A 25,000-nucleotide genomic window follows, 5' to 3' on the forward strand; every position below is an offset into this window, starting at 1 on the left:
ACATTGCTGTTTTGAGCCACAGTAATGTATATGGCATGTTTGTACTGTGTCTAAAATGGAGATTCACTTCCCTGTTTAGTTTGTATCCTGTTAGTGTTGCCGCAGTTCAGCGCTTTATTGCTTCCAAAGCTAATCCCTCCAGGATTTGGCAGTTTTGCACAAAATTACTCAAGCTCTGCAATATTTGGAGGAATACTCTACATTTCTGCAGGTTTGGGCCGAGACGTAAAGATCGTCGTGATAACACGCATCCAGTCAAAACCCTCTTCGATTCATGCGTGTAGAACATGACTACAGCTATCGAAGAAAATAATTCAACAGTCATAAAATCTTCGCAAAATCCTAGAAAGACTGAATAAGGTTTTGCTACAGTTCCTCTCTAAAACTCTGTCAGGTATTAAAAGTTTCTTCGCATATAATAAGGTAAGGTTATATTCTTGAGGTTCACTCATACTGCTGCTTTCTTGGTCCTGATTGGTCAGAAATTATTGGTTAGAAGTTTGGTCACAATTGTCTGAACATTTGTTTTTCCTGTAAGTCAAATTACAGGTTTTTATTAATGAACTTGTCCTAGCAGGCTGTTGTACATTTCAATTGTAACCGCTAATACATACAAACACACACACACACACACATAGAAAAGGTTGATTCAGCATTAAATATCTAAGTTGTATGATATGATTCATTAATAAATATTAACAGTAATCCCTTGCAGGTTGCTGTGGAGTGTTGTGCCATTAATGAAGAATAAGTCCACTTTGAGGTGTTTAAAAGTAAAACAGTTTTACATCACACTACCTCACTGTTGATCATTTTCATTTAACAGCACACCTCGAAGTGTTTATTGCTTCCATAACTACCCCTGCAGCACCAGGACCTGCTCAGCACCAGTTTAATCTATTATTAGTAACTTAGACTCAGAATTAGGTTTATTGGCCAAGTGTGTTGACACACGCAAGGAATTTGGTTCCAGCAGTTGGTGCCACTCAAAAGTACAGGCACAAATAACATTATACATTTAGCTTTGACTTCACAAGACAAAACAGACTATATGAGGCAATACAGACAATGTGAGACAATACTGTATACAGTGGTGTGAAAGTGTTTGCCCCCTTCCTGATTTTTTTTTATATTTTTGCATGTTTGTCACATTTTAATGTTTCAGATCATCAAACAAATTTAAATATTAGTCAAAAGATAACACAAGTAAACACAGCATGCATTTTTAAATGAAGGTTTTTATTATTAAGGGAAAACAAAATCTAAACCCACATGTATGTGGGACAAAGTGCCCCTAAACCTAATAACTGGTTGTTCCACCCTTAGCAGCAAGAACTGCAATCAGTTGTTTGCGATAACTTCTAATGAGTCTGTTACAGTGCTGTGGAGGAATTTTAAAAACATTAAAGTGTGACAAACGTGCAAAAAAATCAGGAAGGGGCAATCAGTAGGCAGTAGGAGAATTATATAGGAATACAGAATATATGACAGATCATTAATGTACATTAAGTGAGTGTGTGTGGTAGTGCAAACAACAGTATTGTGCGTCAGGTACGATAAAGAGTTTACTTTAGAACTTCTCTGCAACATACATCAACAGTAGTGTGTGTGACGTACACAGATGATGTGATGACTGACAGTTCTGATGATGCGGTACTTACAGATATGAAGCTGGGAATATAATTATGGTGAGTTGTTATTCAGGGTGATTGTCTGGGGAAAGAAACTGCTCCTGTGCCTGGCAGAATTAGTGTTCGTGCAAATAATGTTACATCTGTCATATGTACTGTATCAACAGCATTAACGCATCACACTCTACAAGTACTGACAGTCGACACGAACACAGAATGCTCCCTGTTTACCTGTGTTTAGCCTCCCTTGAGTCCACTACGCTTCTAGTGCACTTGTGCTGGCCTTGTGCTCCCTCTCTGAGTCTAATGAGTGCTCGGTGTAGTGAGGCTCTGGCATCCTCAGGCTGTGTATGAATACTTTATGGGCCTCCCTCTGATGCCTCTCTGTCAGTTTGTCATGTGTGCCGGACCAAGAGAAAGCCTCCGGCCGTCTTCCCGACAAGGTCGCCTCCAAAACGTGCCCTACTTGCCAGCGAGCGAAGAAGAAAACGGATTACTGTGAATTTACAAACAAGACAAAACACAACACGTTGCCAGAATTACACATTCACATGTTACCTGTTTGCCCACAAGGCCTACAGAAATGTGTGAGAGAAGTCTTGTTTATGATTATATGAATTATAACTATATTCTAGAAGAAATAATGACAGTTCTCATCATAGGGCTTACATGGTTTTATAATTATTTGATTGATAATTAATTTTATAATCTTGTTTTTAAACATGTCGATATTGGCTGTGTACTCGCAGTAATGGATGTGTTGTGTAAGGGCCTAGCTCACATGATCCTCCACAAGGGGGAGCTGTTTCTCAGGTAGCATATAGCACTGGAAAGTGTGCCGAAATAATAGAACCTTCAAACTTTCCACAGTACACAACAGGTAGCATGATGTATCCTTTTTCTCAAGGCAAAGCGTGAAAATAGCACAAGGTGTACAGTACAACAAAACAAGGAAGAGAACTTGGATCCCTAAAGCCACGTCATAACACTTTACCCATGTCATAGGCACGTCATAACTCTTGACCCATGTCATAGGCACGTCACGCTATAGCCTTATTGTACCATGCTATAGCCTTATAGACATGTTATAAACCTGTACCTATGTTAGAATGCTATACTCACGTTATAGTCCTTAAACACATTAGAACCTCACAGCAAAAACTCTCAGGAATTTTATGTCTCCATCCAGGTTGTGTTCAACCACAAAATACACTTGTGCTGATCTCATGGCTTGAATAATGTTTTTTTTTTAATGAAGTACATTTTCGCATCTATTTGTAATTTTATTGTGTATTTAATGTGCTTTAATAACAACTGAGTACTTTAATGGTTTAACCTTTAGTTTACAAATGACAATGTCAAATGTGTTCATCTTTTCAGCTGCTTGCTAGGTTGAGGTGTAACAGGAAGCGGTGGAAACTTGTGGTGTTCAGAAAGAACACTGATTTCCCTCTTTTATGCCCACTATTTTTAAATTTTGTTTATTTTTTTTATGTCTATTTGTTTATTCCGTCTCTCTCTCTTTCTCTCTCTCTTTCTTTCTTTCTCTCTAGCACGTAGCTTCGGTGTGAACGAGGTGATGGCAGATGTGGTGAGTTTGGTGTCCCACGCCACCGAGGTCAGACTCCGTTCCACGCTGGAAAACGTGTCTGCTATCGCACGGCACCGCACAGAAGCCAGCAAGGTAGGAACCAATCACGGTCCAGCCGTCGGTGGGCGTGTCCCTCTGATTTGAACACAATTCTCACACTACTAAGTGGATCGAAAATTGTGCATATATATATGCAATCTGGGACCCTTCTTTAGTTTCTCTTGCCCCTGGGTCTTAAAATCCTCAATTTCAAAAGTACTTGGAGAAACAAAAGGGCGAGTTAAATAAAACATTGTGGAAAAACAAGACGACGTGGCAGTTTAAATGCATGTTACAGATTAAATGCATTTGATAAAACATGATTTCTTTTTGGAAAGCACTTTATTATCTGGGGGGGGGGGGGAATGGAGAAGCTTTTGGAAGTCATGGAACTTCATTTTGAAGTTTATGTTTGAACTCCAAGCCTGATAATAGCCAGGAGTCATGTCGGATTCATTATAATGTCCTGTGTTTATTCTGGTGTTTTTCCTCTCAGCATATACAGTAGCTATTAGCTTGTGCTGAAGCGACTCTTCCTGAAAAAGCTCTGTTTAGCGTGTAAACACTTTCTAAACTTTCTACAGTAAACATTCTTACCTCTTCATGCTAGTGACACTTTTAATGATCTCATCTGGAGTAGCATTTCATCTGTCTATATAGGAAAATGATTTAAATGAGGTTATAGTGGTAGTCACAAACAAGTAAAAACCTTCTCCTTTGTGTGTGTGTGTGTGTGGTGAATAGAGCTTGTTTTCTAGTTTATGGTTTTGTAGTTGACTGAAAGGAAAGTGCCGAGAGAGTTGAGTCATTTACCTGTGATTTAAAAGCAGGGCGCACTCGAGCAGTGACGGGAAAACTTGCCCTGGTAGCGAGGCACAGCCACCACACACACACACACACACACACACACACAGAAGCAGATGAGAGGAAGAGAGAAGCAATGTTACTGCTGCTAACGGGCTACAGCCTCAGAAGTGTGTGTATGTGTGCGTTCATCTGTGTGCTGCCTGGCTTTGGTCCTTATACTGATTTAAGTGGGAAGAGAGAACAGCGCCTTGGCAGCGATCGTGTCTGGGGCTGCCTCCGAGATGCTCTGCGAAACAAACAATTATCCCATTAACTCAGGGTGACCTACTAACTTCTCCTCACTTCAGTCGCACGGCAGAGAAAAATCAGCGCTAAGTTTGGAACAGAAGTTAAGGCATTAGATGAAAGCGTATGCGATGTGGAGGTGGAGTGTGTGCATGATGATAAGGAGCTCTTTGTCGTGTCTTCCCCCCCACCCCACCCCACCCCCCTTTCCCCTGCTCCAGGATGAAGAGCACCACGAGCAGACGTCGGATGTGAGGGCGCAGCTGAAGTTCTTCGAGCAGTTGGAGAGGCTGGAGAAACAACGCAAAGATGACGAGGAGAGAGAGATCCTGCTGAAAGTGGCCAAAGTAGGTTCTGTTTTTTTTTTTGTTTTTTGTTTTTTTAAATAAATAACAAAAGAGGCCATTCTGAGGTCATGGAATAATAGACATTATAGTGTTTAGATTCTTTTAAAGAATACTTCAGCATTTTTCAACAGATTTCATTATAACACCTACTTGTTGAATGCGCTTTTAAGCACTAGGTCATATAACGCAAATTCACAACAGTGACCATGTAACAACGATCTCTAACCCATGCTGCAAATCCTGACTGTAATTCAGGTCACACTGCAGTGTTACTGCGCTCAGACTAATGCTACCGTTTCTATAGTAACCACACTAATTGGGGTTTTAGACAGGGCCTTATTATTATTATCATCATCATTATTATTTTTATTATTATATTTTTAAAAGTATTATTTTTGAAGGAGTCTCCAGTCTTAATGCTTTGTAACCATCAAAAGTGAAAGCTGTAACAGAACAGGAACATCTATGGACTCCTGACCTTCGCAACCATATGTGGGCTTTCATCTAAGCACAAAGTTTGTCGTTTTATATGCCAAAGTGTTATTATTTCCCTTCACTTAAGATTCCAGCTTGACAATGCACCTGTGAACAAAGCGCAGAGCTCTATGAAGACACAGTGTGATAAGATTTTCAATGGAAGATCTCAAGTGTCATGCACGGAGCCCTGACTCTGACTCAACCCCACCGAACACCTTTTTTGATGAACTGGAACAATGACCGTACCCCAGAACTCCTCACTCAACATTAGTGACTGATCTCAGTCATACTCTTACAGCTCACTGATCACAAATCTTCAGACCCGCTCCAAAATCTAGAGAAATCCCCCCCAGAAGACTGGAGGATATTATAACAGCAAAGGGGATTCAATCTGGATTTGGATCCTCAACAAGCTCATATGGATGTAGAGGTCAAGTGTTGTCACATGAGTGAAAAGTCATCATGATTTTCCACAACAGTAAATATAGATTTAAAAAAAAAAAATCTATACACAAAATCTTTACTGAACTGTTGTGAATTAGAGGATTAATGGTATTGGGATGTGCTGTTATTAGCGAATCTTCCACTTCAGGTTGATAAAGCCACCGTGACTCCACTTCACTTCAGGAATCGCACATTGATTATTTACCTTACAAGTCACACCATACAACTTACAAATGCTGGAATGGACAAAAAAAAGCATCCACATCTGTAAATACCCACTAAAAATCTCAAAAGTTTTCCAAATACCTTCGGATGAATCACACAGCTAGCTGCAAGTTTCCCAGCATGCATTTCAAATCAGCAAGCAGCTAGCATTAAATCTCCCAGCATGCCTTCCTCCATTTAGGTTTTGCTTCATAAACTATGTCAGGGGGGTGGTCTGGGATTCTCCACAGGAGCAGGCGTGCGGCATGAACGACAAAGCAATTAGTTGACTTAAACAGCAGTGACGACGAGGATGTGAGGACGCTGGCGTCCCGATCCTCAGCCTCCTTCATAACACCCCCAGCTCTCGTCCCTCTTCTAATTAAGCAGTCGGCTAATTAACTGTCAGGCTGGAAAAAATTGCTCTTGTGTTGCACTTTGCTGTTTGTTTGGGAGTTCAGCTGACCTATACACACACAACAGACTTAATTATAGCAAGGTTTCTTCTGAAGTCAGACTTCCTGACAGGTTCAAGTCGCTCAACTTCAGACCTAGAAGACTCGTAACAACAGTGTCAAAATGTTAGATCAGAATAATAAATTCATGCCTCTAATGCAAACGTTGTTTTCTGCAGAGTCGCTCCCGGCAAGAAGACCCTGAGCAGGCTCGGCTAAAGCAGAAAGCTAAAGAGGTGAGTGTGTGCTGTATAGACTGTCTGTGTAAATATAGCATGTGTGGAGGGGGCAGTGTGGGAATAAACACTGGATTAAAAAAAAATAATAATAACTAGATGCCTTAATCTGGTTTTGTACAGAAATTGGCAAATAGTTTGACAGGCTAAAGTGCTCTCAAATGAACTGGAAAATACCATTTAGAGACCTGAAGATGGCTTTGGAATCGCTCACAATTCTTATTGCTCTCAAATCTCCATCAGTGAGCAGTTGATAACTTCATGTTCCAAAATAGAATGAATGACACGGTCACAATATTTGACCATATAGTCCACAGTTATAGAAGGAAAATAATTTATCATCACACTCTCCAGTGTCGCACTTATCAGCTCGGCTTCCCTTCTGCATATGGATCCGCTCGAGTTTTTTCTCACCACCGTCATCTCTGACTTGCTCAATAGGGATAAGTTAACAAATGTATTATTTATATGATGCTTTGCGATCAAGTCCAGTGTTAGTCACTTTACAAATGTGAACATTTTAAATATTACTGTTTAAACCCTGCAATATCAGCGAGTTAATCTATATATTATAATTCTATCACTAGGAAAGACTTTGCTCATATCACGGGTATCTCTTTTAATGCACTAGATGGCTTTTATAGAGTAGACGGTAGAAACACATTAAAACAAACCTGACACTCATGAATAAATTAAAATAGAAATCCTACCATTGGAGAGCTGTGCCATTATTCACCAGTAACACTTAATTAAGCTGATTTTACAGTTTCAGGGTTTTTTTTTCTTTCAGGCTGATCTTTTTTTCTTCTTCAGTGAACATAATTACTATGTTGTGAGCATAATTTCAGAAAAACAAGGCACATGAAATGAGTTGTCTAATAATTGACTGTTTGGTCGGCTGCCCACAGAGATTATGGTGTCCTCAGACACGTTTGTGCTAACAGATTAAAAGTAAATAAATAACATTTTTTCAGGATTTTTGAGTGAAGGCTTTGTAGGGGTGGAAACATGGTGCACGTGGTGAGAGTGTGGGCTGATCTGTGCTTCGACTGACGCTACATTCGCACACGGCGACTTGCACCGACAGGTCATTCATTTTCAGTAATAGCTCCTGACTTCCTGTGGCTTGAGCAACAGCTACTGTTGATGTCTGTCTAGATTTGGGTGTGGGAAAAGTTTCGATGTGGAAAGTTGATCTATATGCAAATACAGAGCGACTCAGCGCAAGCAATTACAAACGGGAATGAAGACAATAGAGCACACATCACTCCTCCCTCATCTCCTATTATATGATCCTGATATATACACTGCTGAATTTTATATACAGACATCGAATGTTTCATTTCAGCGACAAAGTGCTAAGTTGCGTGTCACCCACTGATAAACATTATTAACTGTTGCTATGGCAACCAGTGGTAGCAACTAGAGACGCGACTGGAGACTTGCAGCAATAAAACCACCGTACATGTGAACGTAGCTTGAAACGTGTCGTTGGCCATCGCATTTAAATTTGCCCTCTTCCTCATTCTTCAGCTCACACATGGCCACGACTGTTAGCGTTACTCTGATTGACACAGGAAAGAAGCACAATGTCCCTACAAAAGGTCATAGGCTTTCAGGAATCCTCCATATTGACTGATATTTATTCAAAAACATATTTTAATAAATGGACAGTTATTTATTATCTGACTAGTTGTGGATAAAAACGGCCTAGTTTTATTATTGTGCCTATCGGTTGCCTCTTTCTCGGTGTACTGCTGGATTCAGCACTCGTCTTCGACTTGAGGCCATGCTGTGATGGAGAAAGAGTCGAACGCTTCATGAAGCCTCTTTGGCTCTTTTTGTTCTTTGGTTGTGTTTTTTTGTTTTGTTGCTGCAGATCTGAGCATGGCTAACTAGAATAATGAGACATTAAAGTGCTAAATCTTGTAGCCTAGACCAGGGCACGTTAACTGGCAGACTGCCGGACAGCTGCAGATCCTGAGTGACATCCCTGGTCTGAACTGAGCGCTTGAAAAAAATATTTTAACAAAACCAATAAACATATAAATCAGTCCCTCAAGGATTTAGCTGTTTTTTTTTTTGTTTTGTTTTTTTTGTGGAACTGAATTGGTGAAATCGCACAGGATTTCCTCTTGTAAACTCCTACCAGTTAAGACATATGTGAATACCTTTTGTTATAGCTGTATTATGTTTGAGTTAGTTTGCATAACATTGCAGAAATTCCTTAATTTTGTGAAAATTTCTGCATTCACAAAACCATGAAATTTTGACAGTGAATTCCTGGACTCAAAAAAAAAAACCCCCCAAAAACACTCAAAACCTGGCAGCAGCATGATTATGACAAATTTTTAAAGGAGCCCTGTGATCCTTTTTGGTTCACAAAGCAAATATAAGGTTAAAACAAACAACACTTATAGCCTGGACATAAAATCTGCTTGTCCCAGGAGTCCTGTCCCAGGTATTTGTTTCTCTACCGTTAGTCCCTAGCTCAGAACGAAATCGCTGTCAAACTGACAGAAATCAATTTTTTGAGGTTGGTCCATCTCTACTTTGCTGGCAGAGAATAGCGTACCCGTATTGAATTCTGCTACCTTTGTGTAATGGTGGTTCATTTGGGAGTCACCTTGCTAATCAGAAAAAGACAGACAACCCCTAAAGGTCCCTAAAGTGCCCCGAAGCAAGCACTTCCCACACTAATATCAGCCGCACACCCAACAATCCCAGACCGATGTCGGCGTTGCCATCGGACACACAGCTCTTCAGTCTTCATGTCCTTGACTTCAGTCAGCCGTCCTAATTGAAGTGCTGCGTTCAGCGCTCTCCTGCACGTTTATTAAGCTCTCGCTCTGGGGCCAGTCATTGTGGAGAGCTGGACAGCAGATAAGGATCAATAAGGGTGGAGAGCAGCGCTGGCGGCGTCGCTCTCTCCCTCCACTGACCTTTTGGAAATGATTAGAGATTACAAGCATTTCTCTCTCTGTCTGCATCTGTTACTCTCACTCTCGCTTCCTGTCCCTTCTCCTCCTCCTCCTCTCTCTGTCTTTCCATCCGTTAATGATGTACGTTCTCTTATTCTGAGTAGGAAACCTTGGCGTTTACGTTCAATCGGTCGCATGCAGGGATGAGAGGAGACTGGAAATTGAGCTTTGTGATTGAGGTCGGTCATTAAAACGAGCTTCAGAGCGTAGGGTTGGAGGAAGCAGAGCTCTGGATTACAGATGGCGTAACTAGGTTCCCCTTTCACTCCTCATCAAATAAATGAATATGAAAGCAATGCGCCACTCTGGCTGCGGGAGCTGAGGAGATCGGCTCTGACACCAAGCAGTCTCTCAGCTTCCAGAACCTTCTGTTTAGCGTTAATAGAGCCGCTGAAATGTTTGTGTGGCGAGACTTCATACTCCGCCACCTCAGGCAGCATCATCCTTACTGTAGCCATCAGAGACGTCTCGGAGTTCAGTCACGCAGCCAGCAAAGTCACGTATAATCTGCGTGTGTTGTCTCATTCCTTCAGGGCAGCCATGCATGTGCATGCATTGTGCATGACTTCCCCTTAGATTAGCATAACCCCTGAGTTAATTAGCATGCAAACGTTGCCTTGAATTAGCTTTTAGTCAGTTCCTACTTTTAACTGTAGCTCTGTGTTCGGGAGAGGAAGAAAGGGGCAAATATTTAGAGAAATGTCTTCAGTTTAATTGTCTGCTGGTGTGTTTTTATTATAAGGTATATTATTATTATTATTACTGAGTGATGTGTAGGACAAGAATGCAGTGTCTGGATATTAAAACTCCAGTGGACCAGAAGTCACCTGCCAGCCAATCAGAAACTAATATTAATATACTAAGCACAGGGTTTGACTAAGAGCTGAAGTTACAGATGGAGTTCCTCATCTCCTCCTTAAATCTGCATGTTTGGGAGCCTTTACTCTCTGAATTAGTTGCCTTTTATTACCTTCTCTCTTTTTTTTTTATTTTAAATACTGCTTACACACACACACACACACACACACACACAGTAAGTTTCTGTCAGCTTTGTGTACTCTTCAGTAGCTGAGCTGAGTGAGGATCGTCCACTGGTGTGACTGTCTGTCAACGGCCGCTAGAGCGAGATGGCTTCACCTGCAGGCTGTGCTTTTTAAACCTCTGTTTTTCTCTCTCTCCTCCTCTTATTCTCTCTCTCTTTCTCTCTCTCTCTCTCTCTCTCTATATATATATATATATATATATAGTGTGTGTATGTATAAAATATGTATGTATGCGCTCTCTCGTCTTCTCATTCTCTCTCTCTCTTTCCTTCTTTCTCTCTATCATGGTCTTTCCTCTTCTCATTCTCTCTCTTTATTTCTTTGTCATGTTCTCTCTCTCTTACTTTCTCTCTCTCTCTCTCTCTCTCTCTCTCTCTCTCTCTCTCTCTCTCTCTCTCTCTCCATGTCGATCTCTCCCCCATTATCATTTACATATTACTACTACCACTAATAATAATAAAATATATATATTCCTCCTTTTCTGGTGCATGTATGTATGTAATTTTTAGTTTGGAGTTTTTAATCTGCACTCATGTTGACTCTTAATGCACATGTTTCTCCCAGACCTCTATTTGTGCTGCATACAACAGACTGCATTTGTTCTAATGTTGTTTCTCTAGTGATGGACATTGATTTTTTTGTTTGTTTGTTTGTTTGTTTTTTTAAATGCTCCATTCAGATGCAGCAACAGGAATTGGCACAGATGAGACAGCGTGACGCTAACCTCACTGCGTTAGCCGCTATAGGGCCACGCAAAAAACGCAAACTGGACTCTCCCGGGGCTCCCGAGGTAAGTTTATCTACCTCATGACTGATGGTTTGGATTTAGGATTTGGTGGAATATTGCAGAGATAACACATTAGAGAAAAGGCCCAATTATCAGCACTAATTAATCGACACGTTTTCTCATTAGAGCAGTATAGACACGTTACTGCTCGTTAGAACGCCAGGGAGAAATTTGCCACAGACAGTTTAGTGCTCAGTATATAGAATACACCTCACGGTACACGGTTATAGAAGGGAAATGATTTATAATCACATTATTTAGTGTAACACAGATGAGCGTGGCGTGACTTCCTTTCGAGTCTGGTTCCTCTCAAGATTTCTTTCTCATATCGCCTCAGGGAGTTTTTCCCTCTATAATTTCTATCCTGAATGTATATATTTTTGTTTTATTTATTATTGTGAAAAGGTTCAGTGTTAAAAGCACTATACAAATCAACAGCAACGTGACCCCTTACAGTGCCTCTTTAACACACATGAGCTGCAGTATCAATGAGTTCATCTATATAATATCACTCTGTCACTAGGAAGCAAGCAAAGATCGCATAAGTCTAACAAAATAAAACAAAAAACAGGACATCTTTATACGGATCAGTGCTTTATGCAGTATTAATGTAAAACAGTTTCAGAGGTTAGGCAGTAGGGGGCATAAATTCAAATTGAACTTAATTTCAGTTTGTTTTAACGAGTCACTTAAATTGCATCAGATGCTTTCGTATCTCCAGTGTAGTGTCAGTGTGGCACTGGGACATTCTACCAGAAACGTCGTACATTTCCATTTGTAAAAAATCTTGGGGGGGGGGAGAGATCTTATTCTTAAATCTGAACATTGATTAATACTGAGGACATGTTAAACTATGAGAAACACATATCATGCCATCTCAGCATGTTTTTATGATTGAATAAAATACATTTTTACACGCCTTGCACCCCAAAAATGTCAGGCCCTGTCACAGACAAATTTGTATATGTTAGAATGGTTTCCTAATGATTTTTTTTTTTTATATATAAATAGCATTTTCTTATTGGTCACATGTCCCTGATTGTATCTCACATGGTTTTGTAATCCCTATAAGAAATATAAGCAACTTTTCGGTCAACTATAGTACACAAAAATCACAGAATACCCACCAGGCAATCATATAATTATAAAATAACTACCTTTACATAGGAGATTTTTACAAAAACATAGTAGTGGATATATACCCCAACATTCTTCTACACAGTTAAAGAGATTAATTCATCAATATTTCCTCAAATTATACATTTTTATATAATAATTTCCTGTGTGACAGGACTGACTTTATGGATTTCGTTAATGCAGATAAAGCTATGTTTTGTGTTCTTTATGTAAGTTTTGATTAGCATTCTTATTTTAAATCATCATAATTTTAATGTTAATGTAATATTAGACTATGGTAAAGACTACTGTGCGTATCCTTTCCACTGACAGACAAAGTAGACGAGACTGATAGGGAGCAATAAAAGGGTTTAGTCATTGTTTATGTCTGAAGACAAAGATGGGAAGATGGGTATCTAATCAAATGGCAACACAGTGTTTCATGGTTTATCAAGTTCATTTTCAGTTTTGCTCTGTTATGTACTGGAATGGTTTAATACCTGAATGTTTCCATATAATGCAGAATTACAACCTGAACCTGAATCTGGACAAGAATAGTTTATACTATTCAAGTGAGAGGGGGATCAATGTATAATTCAAAATGATTTAAAAATTTTAAAAAAAAAGTCTTCAGTTTAAAAATGGTCCACATTGAGGCCCTGCATAAAGACAAGGGACAACATTAAATTGGTCAGAATAAAATAAAGATGGTCGTTTAATCCAATTGGGAGCTGCAGTGATATAAGCAGCGACACTTAAAGAAAAATAGTGGATTTAATTTAGAGAAAAACTGACATTTCAGCCACATAAAGTTCTCTTTTGAAAGAGAAAAAAGGCCCCAGATTTTAAATTAGTACGCTATATGATCAAACACGTGTGGATGCCTGACTGTGAGCCCTTAACTCTCAGCCTTCCCTAAACTTTTGCCACAAAGTTGAGCACATTGCTGTCTCTGTATGCTGTACATTTCCCTTCAGTGGAACTAAGAGGCCCAAACCTGTTCCAGCATGACAGTGTCTCTGTGCACAATGTGAGCTTCATGAAGACATAATTTGCCACGTTTAGAGTGGAGAAACTTAAGTGTCCTACAAAGAGCCCTGACCTTAACCCTACTGAACACCTTCGGGATGGGTGGTATTCTTTCAGGACATCGGCGTTTGAGGTCACTAATGCTCTTGTAGCTGATTGAACACCAATCCCCACAGCCATGCTTCAGAATCTAGTAGAGCGGAGGCTGTTATGCCAATGAAATGGGCACTAAGTCCTTAGAAATGCTGTAAAAAAAAGATGTTTAATTGGTGTAGAAGGTTTTGCTGACAGATATTTCAACCGTCGCTTTTATGTATAAAAAGAAGTTAGGATGTTGTTTACAGGGTGCCGTCCTTAAAGAAAATACCTACCATTCCAACAAAACCGTCCGTTAGCAGTGCCAATCTGTACCCATGTACACACATGTACACATTCAAACGCACACTAATATCACCAAAGCATTTTAACGATAATTTGAGGCGATAAACAGGTTCTATAGTTTGTCTGTCATCATTTCAACTTCTCTTCAAATGGAGCAATTAGCCAAATTTGCATTTACACTAACTTTTGTCTGATTTCCTATGCAAATTATACTAGATACAATACTATAAACCTATGGCTCTGAGTCACTAAGTTGATTAAAGTCCATATCTAAACAATAATTATTCCAACACTAACAAGGCTGTACATATTTATTCACTTAGCCACCATTTGTCGTCTAACCGACACAGTCAGGGTTTAAGTCTGCAAGGACCTTTAATTGCACTCCTAATGTTTTGGGTGTAAATAGTAATAAAAGCAGCGAGACATTAGTGACTCAGAAGGTAGTGTTGGTGTAAGTGTCTTAGAGGAGAAATAATGCCTTTATTTAGTTATTCATACTTTTTATACCGGAGTGTGCTGCTTAACCATTTAAAACGGAAAAAAAAGAACAAAAAAATGCAATTATATAAAGCTGCATCTACAGTTCTGGTCTTTTTCTGATGTTCTAGTTTCACTTGGACTTTTTGCGAATGACGCATGAACATGTATCAGAAGCGAAGGCAACGAAGCAATCTTTCTCTTCATTTTCGCCTCACCACGTTTCAGTCTTTCACATCCGCCTCAAAAGTGCCTTCGGCAATTCTTTTTTTTTTCCCCATCTCTGGCTCTCCATTCTGTCTCCATCCCCCCTGTGGAGTTAGGTGAATGTGACTTTTCTAAAGGGGTCAGCACTGGCCTTGAGGGCTGTAGCTCAGGCCGCTCTGAAGGGGCCAGTCAGACATTTCATCTCCACAGTTATGTGCCTGAGGCCCTGTGCGGCCTGGAGCGCCAGCTACCCTGCCAGGTGGCCAGCTGCGCTATGAAGGCTCCACTGTTCTTCTACTGCAGCTTCCTGAAAAAGGAAAAAAAAAAAAAAAACACTAATTCTTTGGAACAGCAATTCTTTGGAAATGCGGATTACAGTGTCATTGTCGGGATACGTGCTGGGCAATAGCTTTGATCTACAGCCTTGTGTAGTGTCAAGTGAAGGTGACTGAACTTCTTGTCATGATCCTGGTCATTGGAACACCATTTCTTAATTTGCCAGGAATTTAAAATGATCTACAGGACTAAAATCCTCTTGGATAAAAACAAAATCCTCTTGGTTGCGTGTGTATTCAAAAGAAGGTGGTATTTTTTGCCATGCCCTTTGTTCAAGCCCCAAGCCCTCTGGGCATTTTCTATCTGATTGCCAGTCAGGAACAGAGCTGCTATCTCAGACTTGATGAGCCGTTGAGGCTGAAGGCCGGGCCTGAAGCAGAGCCCGTGGAAAGATTAGTCATAGAGCAGGTGATGAGGGCGTTCCTCAGAGGTGAGTTCTAGGCCCAACTTTAATAAAAGCTGCCGAATGGCCGTGGGCACGCATACCAGACTGAGCCTACGGCATGACAGCACACAGAGCCACATATTAACATGTCCTTTCCACTTTGGAGGCCAGAGGGGCTGCGGTAAGGAAGGATTGAGATGAGAGGCGAAAAAAAAAACTCTGGAAAGAAAAGAATAGGGTATGACAGAAAAAAGAAGGGAGGAGGACTTAGTGAATATGCTGTCTGGTACACGCTCAGATCGCACCCTTTTATCTTTAATGACTGTAGAATAATAGACGCTGGTATGTGTCAACTTTTTTTTTTTTTTTTTTTTTTTAACCCAGATCCTTTTAGAGCATTGCTTTTTGCTATTAACTTTGATTTAGTCAGCACAGATGATCAACAAGAAGTGGAAAAATCGAGGGATCGAGAAGACAGCAAAGCGATAGGGTAGAGAAAGGGAAAGAGAGGGAGAGCTATACACTTGCCCTTCCCTGCAGCAGAATTAACAAGGCATCACATGGAAAACTATCTGAGGCTGGCAATGAAAGGGAGGGGGGAGAGAGGAGCCATTAAAAGCAGCCTGGAGGGATGGACTGCACCCAATATCACTAAAGCAAGTTCTCTCAGCCACCGAAGCAAGGGCTCGCTTACAGGCAAAAAAGCACGCCGAGTTCTATAGCCACAATTAAAACCTCCCCTTCTGCCAGATGAGCCTGAGGCAAGGGAGACGGCAGTGGGGGAAGGGACAGCCATGGAATACCAAAGGCACACTGAAACAGCCAGTAATGAGCTCTACCAAAGCCGTGTTTTTCCCAGACCGGAGCGCAGTTACGTCACCAGTCACGACTTTTACAAACAGCGTCACCAGTCACGACTTTTAGAAGCCAGCGCGAATGCTGCATCTTCTTTCCCAAGCATGCTTGACTTTATACGTTAAAACAACTTGCATGTTGCAATTCAAGCCTACTTGTTACCCTTTTTTGTATAAAGCCTTTAGTCGAGTCTCTGTGACCTTTTGAAGTTTCAGCACTTGAAGTTCCTTTGTTTTGTAACTGGTTTTCAGCTGGTAGGCTTTTACGGTCATTATTGTCACATCAATAAAATTTTAGCTGAATTCTATAACAGCCTGTTTGAGAGCATGTTCTCAGTGACCGTTTATAGGATGAAAGTCCCCTAACGAAAGACCTGCGATTACAAAAAGCTACGCGTTAATCATCGTGATTCAGGATCATTCTGAAAATGCAGTCACAGAAACGAGCCCACAGCGTGGCAGCAAAGTTATGAGAAGATAAAACATGTTTAGAGGAGTTTGGAGGCATTTAGGAATTGGTGAAAGAAGACGTTTTTCTCCCTGCATCCACAACTCAAATACCTATTTCTTACTTTCCCACAGGTTTCGCTGGTGATTAGCTGTTCTCATATTTGTAGCTATTTTGATTTTCATAATCCTCCTATGCTATTCAGTTTACAGCGTTTAATAAAGGGTCGTAACTGTACCGCCTCAAAACCGTCAACTGTTTTTCATCTCCGCGCCATTGTACACACCTATTGCTCTATAAGACAGCCAAAATCGGCTCATTTAATAATAAAAGTATTTTACGATGTCCACTTATTGGGCAAAAATTGTACAGTATAGTCTCACATACCCAGACCTTCAGACTGACAGCAGAGATTCTTTACTAAATAACAGCTTTGATTGGCCAAAGACTTGGCAAGAGGGTGTCTGACATGTAAAGCACCCAATCACAGGTTGTTTTTGTTCAGTGTCATGAAAATATGCAATCATAGATCATTCTTTTAACAAAGTCAGGCAAATGAATGAGTTTGTACCATGCACCTCAGATCATTTGGAAAATCCAGTGTGTAGCTGATCCTCATACTGTAGGCTCATAGTCACAGCTGTAAACACGATGGCTAACTTCTGTGAGAGAAGTACAGCGTCACGGTGGCTTTGGTTCCAGGACCATTAAAACACGTCACAGACTTTTCCCGATATTTGAGTAGAATCCAACCGATCCGATGACGACTTTGAAACTCCTGAAGCGTTTCCAATTTTGTCGTATACACTTCGTATGTTCAGCCAGTGGTCCGTGGGCATGATGTCTGAGGCCGAAACTATGTCCAGTGTGAATGCAGCTGAATTATTGTAATTGTACAATACTATTGTATTTGTGCAGGCACGTAACTTGTGTTGTTGCAACTAAATAATACCTATAATTAGAGTTGTGTATCATAACTGAAAATAACCAAATCAGAGACAAGGAAACATTTAATTCCAAAAACTTCTTCAGCTCCAGATGTTTCTTCCACCGTTTTCTTACTGACGCCCCAATTCAGAAACACAGAGCTCAAAAAAATTCCCACTCGTAATTCCGACACCGTGGTGATGTTCAAACGCATTCAGTTTGCAAATACGATCTCCAGCCTGACTTGAATGAACCATCTGACATGGCATTTGTTAAAGCCTGAACAGATTCTTCCTTACTCTGAGCCACCTTCAGCTACATTATTTTCACACGTACACATGACTGGCCCCAACGGATAAGCCAAAAGTCACCTGGTGTCGCTGATCTACACAGTTTCCATGTTTTAACACACTGAGCTCCAGATCTGGCCGGTCCACCTGTTGACGAGGTCAGATTTATACCTCTGACACACTTTACCTAATAATTTGTGAAGGTTCAGATTACTTTTTCTTACTGGCACATCATTTCAGCCCATGCACTCGATAAAACCATGGCTCAATGACTCCTTTATGGAGGCATCCAGTGGAGGCAGGTGCATGTTATTAGCATATAAACAGGAAGGTAGTTCATTAACTGGCCAGTGTAGAAGAGGAAGGAAAAAATATAGCACATTGTGCACATGCATGTTGGTTTCTTGTTTTAGCCCCAGGATAGCGCAATGTCGGAGGAAGTGAAAGAGGTGGAGCAAGAGGTGCAAAATCGTTTCCTAATCATCAGGACACACACATTAGAGGGACACATGGTTACCTGTAGTTTTCCTTCAACATCTTTCCTTTGTGAAGATGTGCCTCAGATTGTACCTTCATACCCCAGTCAGATGTGTTGCAAGGCTGTAAATCTACTTTCTTCTCCATGTCTAACTTTGCCCCTCAGTCCTCACCTACATCGATGAACAACACATTCAGCTCCAGCAACAAAGTCGGCCCTTCGGCGCTTTTAAGATGCCCATCTCAAGGAAATTAATTGCCTCCCTTGTTAATCTTGGCTAATTAAGAAACGTTTGTGAGCAATCGTGAATTATTTTTAGTCTCTTTCCTGGAAAAAAATGATGATAATTAAACTGAAAACTACCCTTTTTTTTCCTAGAGAAGCTTTTGTAATCAGTCAGACAGCCAAGACACTTTAAACCCCGATTGAAACAATACTGCCTTGTACTACAGCTCCTCTTATCCGGCCAGGTTTAATCACACTGTTGTATTCCTCCTGTTTCCAGAGCGTTTGATCCTTTGGGAGTCGCTCTAGTCGGAGTCATAATTTGTTACAGACCTTGTGTACATGTAGTCTAATCCATTAGTGTTGAGAGGTTATTGGCTTCCTTTCTGCAGCTGAAATAGAAGCCCATTAAGAGAGGTAATGTGTGCCTGCAGCATGGCCAGCAGCCCAGGCAGCCAATGGAGGGTGTATTTCACACAGCACAGCACACACTCGGCTTAAATAGACCGAGAGTGTCGAGAAACTACAGATCGCTTTCATTTGCTCTCTTCCTTTTGTTCTCCTGCTTCTTCTTCTCGCTGATCTAACATTTAGTCCTTGCTCATTCTGTCATTGTCCTCATCACTTTCACACACTTCTCTCTCTCTCTCTCTCTCTCTCTCTCTCTCTCTCTTTAGCTTGCTTTCTGGCACAGGCTTGGGCACAGTTTCACATTGATCTGTGAAATGCCCTGCGGGTGATTTATAAAATATTAAATCCAAGTCACACACTAGCACTTCTCTCTCTTCCTTCCAATCTCACGCTCTCAAACTCTCTCTCAATCTCGTTCTTTTTCTTAACTTCACGCCCCGCACTGCTCCGCTCCTTACACTTTCACTCGTACTTTTACCCATCGCACTCATCCGTTTGAACATCGAAGCTACTCACTCACTTCATGAAGAAGATAAACTCCAGGTTTCATGAAACATCTGCGATCTTTTAGACCTTTTCTAGACCTGACTCAAAGGAAAACTTCACACTGTTTGTCTGTAACTCTTTGTAGTGTGTTTAATTGCACTATTCCTGTGTGAAATTAGCTGTTGCGTGTCACACTGCTGGCACGAAGGAGGACAATTTCAAAGATCACAAAATCTGATTATCCCTTATTGGCTCCTCCCAAAAAAAGAGCTACATTCAGTATTAGTGAGAAATTAAACAGAATTAGTTGAGACACAACTACTGTACATCCAAGGCTTACAAAATATTCACAGTTTTGTTAGAGATGCTTATTTCTGGGTTTATTTTTTCCAAATCTGAAAGAAAATGGCATGAAATGGCAGAGAAAACGGTGCACGTTTTTCTGATGCTTTCAGCCTTAAGGATAATAAGTCCTTAAGCAATGACTGAAATCCCACGACATACCCCAGATAGTGTGTAGTAGAACAGCATTGTGGGTAATATAAATGAATATAAACCGTCATGTCGATGAAAGGTCTAAAAAAGTGAGCTCAGAATTTCAAAATAAAACTTTGACTCCATTTAAGATCACGTTACCTTTCAAGATTAACACACTAGTAGTTCAGGGTGGATTTTTTTCTTTTAAGACGAACCCTTATCATATTTTGAGACACGAGGCTTTAAGGCGTCGCAGTTTATTTGTTGACGGTTGAGCGAAAAAGCTAGTTAACGCGTTGTTAAGAAGATAATGACTGCTTTTGGATCTTTTGTGTTTCTGGTGAAGCATGATCGAGGTGTCACCACTATGGGCAGTTGTGTAAATGATTCCATCTGATATTACCACCACAGTCCTCAGGGTGTGTGTGTGTGTTTGGGGAGAGAGAGAGAGAGAGAGACTGTGCCAGGGGGCATTTGGCTACATTTCAGCCTGCCTGACTAATATTACGGCTTCTTGTGCTGGTTTTACAGCATATGCTGCTTCTTCATTGAAATGGAGACGCGATTAGCGCTCGTGGTTTTGCTGAAGGCCGACATGAAGATCGTTTACATCAATCTATTTTAAACATCAGAAATTAAGCTAAGCGCTCACTGCATGGTTTGTCTTCATGCATGCTTTTGTTTTGTATTCTGAAAACTTTTCCTTTTTCCCCCCCCCCCCCCCCCGAAATGCAGGGGATTTTATTCTTCACTTTCTTAAATGCCAACATCTGAGTGGATGCATTTGTGTTCCACTATCTCTGTCTTTCCTTTTGTGTTTGTACAGCATGGCCCTGGAGCTGAGTGCATAGCCTATAGCCGTGTGCTACACACACACGTACACACACGCATGCACGTTTTAGTGAACATAGAGTGGGAAAGCTGTTTGAGTTGCAGATGGAGTCGGAGTGTGTGTTCACCTCGAGGCCCAGCTTCCAGCAGCCGAGCTTTTTGTGCTAAAAAAGTGAGAAAAGCCAGAGAGAGAAAACAGAGGGGAAAGAGAGAGGGAGAGCAAGAGCTAAGGTTCTTCTAAAAGGCTTTGACTGTTAACAGACTTGAATAGAAATGCTATAATCATGCTCTTGTGTAGAACAAGCAAACATCTTGCTTTCAAGTCCATGTGGAGGCAGTGATTGCTGCACTATATAAAAAAAGGTGTTTGCTCTTTCTGATTAATCAGACTTTTTTATTTTTGGGCTGTCTGGAGGAGATGCTGGAACTCCCACGGCCGAGTGCTGCATGAATCACCCTGTATGTTTGATCCTCTCACTTTTACCTTCTCTGACCTCTGGGTTTGATAAACAGTCGGCTGTGACGATCGCTGCAGCGGCTCTGGCCTGAGGATTTATTATCGCTGTTGAGCTTGCATAAGAGAAAAAGCATGTGATTAGCATTGATACTCTGTGTCTGTTTTTGTGTGTTAGCTTACAAGCTTTTTTTGCACAGCTCCCTTTTTTTTTTTTTGGAGGGGAGGGGGGGCACAGTTGCTTAAAGGTTGCATGTTTGACTCTCACCTCCAAGGTTGGGGGATTGTTTCCTCCTCTCGTCTAAAGACATGCGTTTCACCGCGACTGTCATCGCTAAATTGTCTCTAGTGTGATATGCCCTGTAATGGGTTGGTACCCTGTCCAGGGTGTCCCCCATGCCCCATGTGCCTCAAATCCCCTGGGAGAGACTGTGCTGATGGTTCACATTTAACCATGGTCCCAGGAAATATCACAATTCCCCCTTAACATTTAACATTAGCTACCTCACCAATCTTGCCATTCTTCCACAGAATATAGTCTCTCTCTCTCTCCCTCTCTCTCTCTCTCTCTCTCTCTCTCTCTCCCTCTCTGTCTGTCTCTCTGTCTGTCTGTCTCTCTCTCTCTCTCTCTCTCTCTCTGAAGGTAGAAAGTTGGCTTTTTCACTTCTGTTGTTAACGAGAATGTAGCCGTACTTTTATTGCTCTTCACCCAGTTTAATAGTGACGAAATCATCATTGTACTACAGTGATTGCTAAGCAAATAATAATGTACATTTATAGCATTAGGCAGATTCCTGTATCCAAGATGTTAAGCAAATATGCTACTACATGCGTTGAGTAGTAATGAACTACCGAATAGTGCCGAATAAGCACTTAGCCAAACAGTGACACTTTCCACTTCTGACTTGTGTTCACACATTGATAATTATTTGTGTCTGAATCTGAAAGAGGGTTTGATCAACTATATCATACATTATCAGAGTTATTGTCCACTGCCTCTGTTTGAATGATAAAGCAGTTTTTTTATGCTTTGTATCTCCAAACACCACTCTGAGCTGTCATTGAGTTGGAGGCCTGACTTTCATCATAGTTCTTTAGCACAGCCTCTCGGCTCTGACTGCAAGCCAGGGAACTTCAGCTTAGTCAATACCTCACTAATTAGAAAATCCTCCAGCCTTAAGCAAGACATTTTAATTAGTCCTTGTGTCAACTAGTTACAGATTGGGTCCATGGTTAAAGCAACAAACCGAATTGTGAGGCAGGATTGTATATGGAATGAGCGAACGTACCCGTCTCCTCCAGCTTTCACTGCTTGCTTCATATTCCACTTCTCAAAGGGGACTGGGTTTATGTTCTTATTGACTTTTAGTGTGATGGGAGTCAAGAGTCAAGACCAGTCTCACATCAACCTTCATAGGTCCAGGCCTGTATTTCTCAAATGTAGAACACCTGAACACATTTACATTTACATTTATGGCACATGGAAAATGCCCTATCCAGAGTGACTTCCATTTATCTCAATCACACACCTGAGCAATTGAGGGTTAAGGGCCTTGATAAGAGGCCCAGCAGTGGCAGCTTGGTGATCCCGGGGATCGAGCTCACAACCTTCCAATTAGTAGCCCAACACCTTAGCCACTGAGCTACCAGGCTTCTTTGGTCCTGTCATGAATGACTTTGGGACAGGAATAATACTAAAAGGCTATAAATTAGAATGCTGACTGTAACGTAACTTCTCACCCGACATTGTTGTTAATGCCCTCGTGGCTGAAGCATTTCTAAAATCTAGTGCAAATCCTTTTCTGAAGAGGGGAAACAGAAATGTTTAGAGAAGAACTTTGAGGACTAAGAACTTTAGAGATGTTTTCTATCAAGAACAAGAAAAAGACCTGTGCAATGCATTTAAAGTGTTCTTTTATCGATCCTTATTAACTGCCTGGTCAGAGTCATGATGATTTAAATTAGCCTGCTAGTTTTTTTTACATTTTGTGTAATAGAACAAATCAGTAAAATTGGAGACTAGTCATGAACCTGAGATGTCGGAGCTAGACATCACACTACTTGTTGGCGTTTGTTTTTTTTTATCTCCGGTGTTTGGAGTCGTCATGGTGATGGGCTTCATATTCAACTCTGGTTTAAGCCACACACACTTGTAATACAAATCCGGATGTTTGGAGCATATAGTAGCACTGTGTTACACCGCCAGGGCTCTTTAACCTTTCTTTGAATGATTTGAAGCTTTTTTCCATCCTTATGTCATTTGTAATCCAACCACCTGGACCAGATTTTCTTACTGTGCTAAAAACGGGAGACGGCATCACGTCGGGATCGGCCATTTGCTGTTTATCCGGCGACAGTCACCTGCACATGTTGAGCTTTATAGTTAATGTGGCAAAATAAGAGAGGAGAGAAAAACAGGAGTTTTCAGTTACTGCCCCGGGTGTAGAAATGCTCACATCGGTAATGTATTCATCCACATCTTAACACATTTATGCAAGCTTAACAAGCCCGTTCGGAGCGCAGTGGTAGGATGGTGGCAAAAAGCCTCCAGCATGTTCACCCACACATGTTAACTGTGAAACGGCATCTTTCAACCTTTCAGTGTTTGAAACAGTTTTCGGTGCTAACTAAACGATAGTGTTGGGCTTACTTTGCATGTGGGATTTGTGTAATGAGGATGATATTTTAATGACGGTATCAACACATGTTCTGTAAATAAGTGATCCTTTGTAGACACTCGCACTGTTGTTCCTGAGTGCAGAACGATAACAAAGCAAGCATTTAGTTACTGTTTAAATTGATCGCTCCGTAAGCGTCTCTTCTTCCCAACATCAGGATTGTGGAAGACTAAACAGATGGAGCTTTCAAAAGATTGTAGAAGGTAAATGTTTAATTTCCAGGATGTTTATTCCATTTTAGCCCCATTTATCCCTCACTGTACTCATCCCTAAGTCAGCAGAACATCTGGACTCTTGGGGTGTAAGGTAATGGCACTCATTGGAACTGTTTAATTCTCCGAAATATCTGTATCTGTATTCGGATTTAAAAGACGTAGTTGTGGCTTACACTAGAATATTCTAATAGAAATACAGACGACTGGAAAACGCTGAAACTCCCCCCACACTTGAGTTTTTATTGTTGTTTGTACCTGACCATGATATCATCAAACAAGACATGGTAGCTCATTGGTTAAGATGTTGGACTTCTGATCTCATCTGATTATCCCAATAGCTAATTGAAAATGGCCAATAGTGCACCCTTTTGTGTATTTGTACTCAACTAAACCATTGCAACCTAGTTCATCCCCACATTGTGTCAGCAATTCCCTTGAGGCATCGAGGCACGTGGTGAACTTTTAATGTGTCACACTCAGGTCTAGGTGTGTTTATTTAAAAATCCAACCATTACAATTTGATAAGATAATAATCCAGGCCCCACTGAGTCTGTGTGTGTTGTCTGCAAGTCTGGAAGCCAAACAACAGGTACAGCACAACATCCAATCCTAAACCTATTCATATAAATATAAATGTCTCTCTTCGAATAATAGCGTCATTTTGCCAGAACAGATGCGCTCCGAAGACCACGCACTAACATGCCTGAATAAACACATCAGAGAATATGATTCGTGTCAAGAGAAACTTCATGGGAATTTGGGGAGTGTTTAGGTGTGTATAAAAACCCTTGTTGCTGTAGGGTGTTCCTGTAGGGTGTGGTGTGTGTTGTGTGCCCAGAGGCTGTCTGGCACTTCTATCACGCACTCCTCTCTCTCTCTCTCTCTCTCTCTCTCTCTCTCTCTCTCTCGCTCGCTCGCTCACTCTCGCTCTCTCACTCTGTCTCTCAGTCCATTGGAAAAAAAAA

General features: G+C 41.0%; 1 protein-coding gene across 1 annotated transcript in view; it reads left to right on the forward strand.

Annotated features, from left to right (window-relative positions):
- The window catches only part of si:dkey-219c3.2 (transcription initiation factor TFIID subunit 4), a 40,249-nt gene that overhangs the window by 11,967 nt on the left and 3,282 nt on the right, over window positions 1-25,000 (forward strand). Inside the window, exons 11-14 of the mRNA XM_027135376.2 lie at window positions 3,185-3,315; window positions 4,575-4,700; window positions 6,460-6,516; window positions 11,220-11,330. Of these exons, the coding sequence (XP_026991177.2) occupies window positions 3,185-3,315; window positions 4,575-4,700; window positions 6,460-6,516; window positions 11,220-11,330 (425 nt within the window). The remainder of the gene's footprint in view (window positions 1-3,184; window positions 3,316-4,574; window positions 4,701-6,459; window positions 6,517-11,219; window positions 11,331-25,000) is intronic.

Source organism: Tachysurus fulvidraco, chromosome 17 (assembly GCF_022655615.1).
Source record: "Tachysurus fulvidraco isolate hzauxx_2018 chromosome 17, HZAU_PFXX_2.0, whole genome shotgun sequence".
Taxonomy (NCBI): Eukaryota; Metazoa; Chordata; class Actinopteri; order Siluriformes; family Bagridae; genus Tachysurus; species Tachysurus fulvidraco.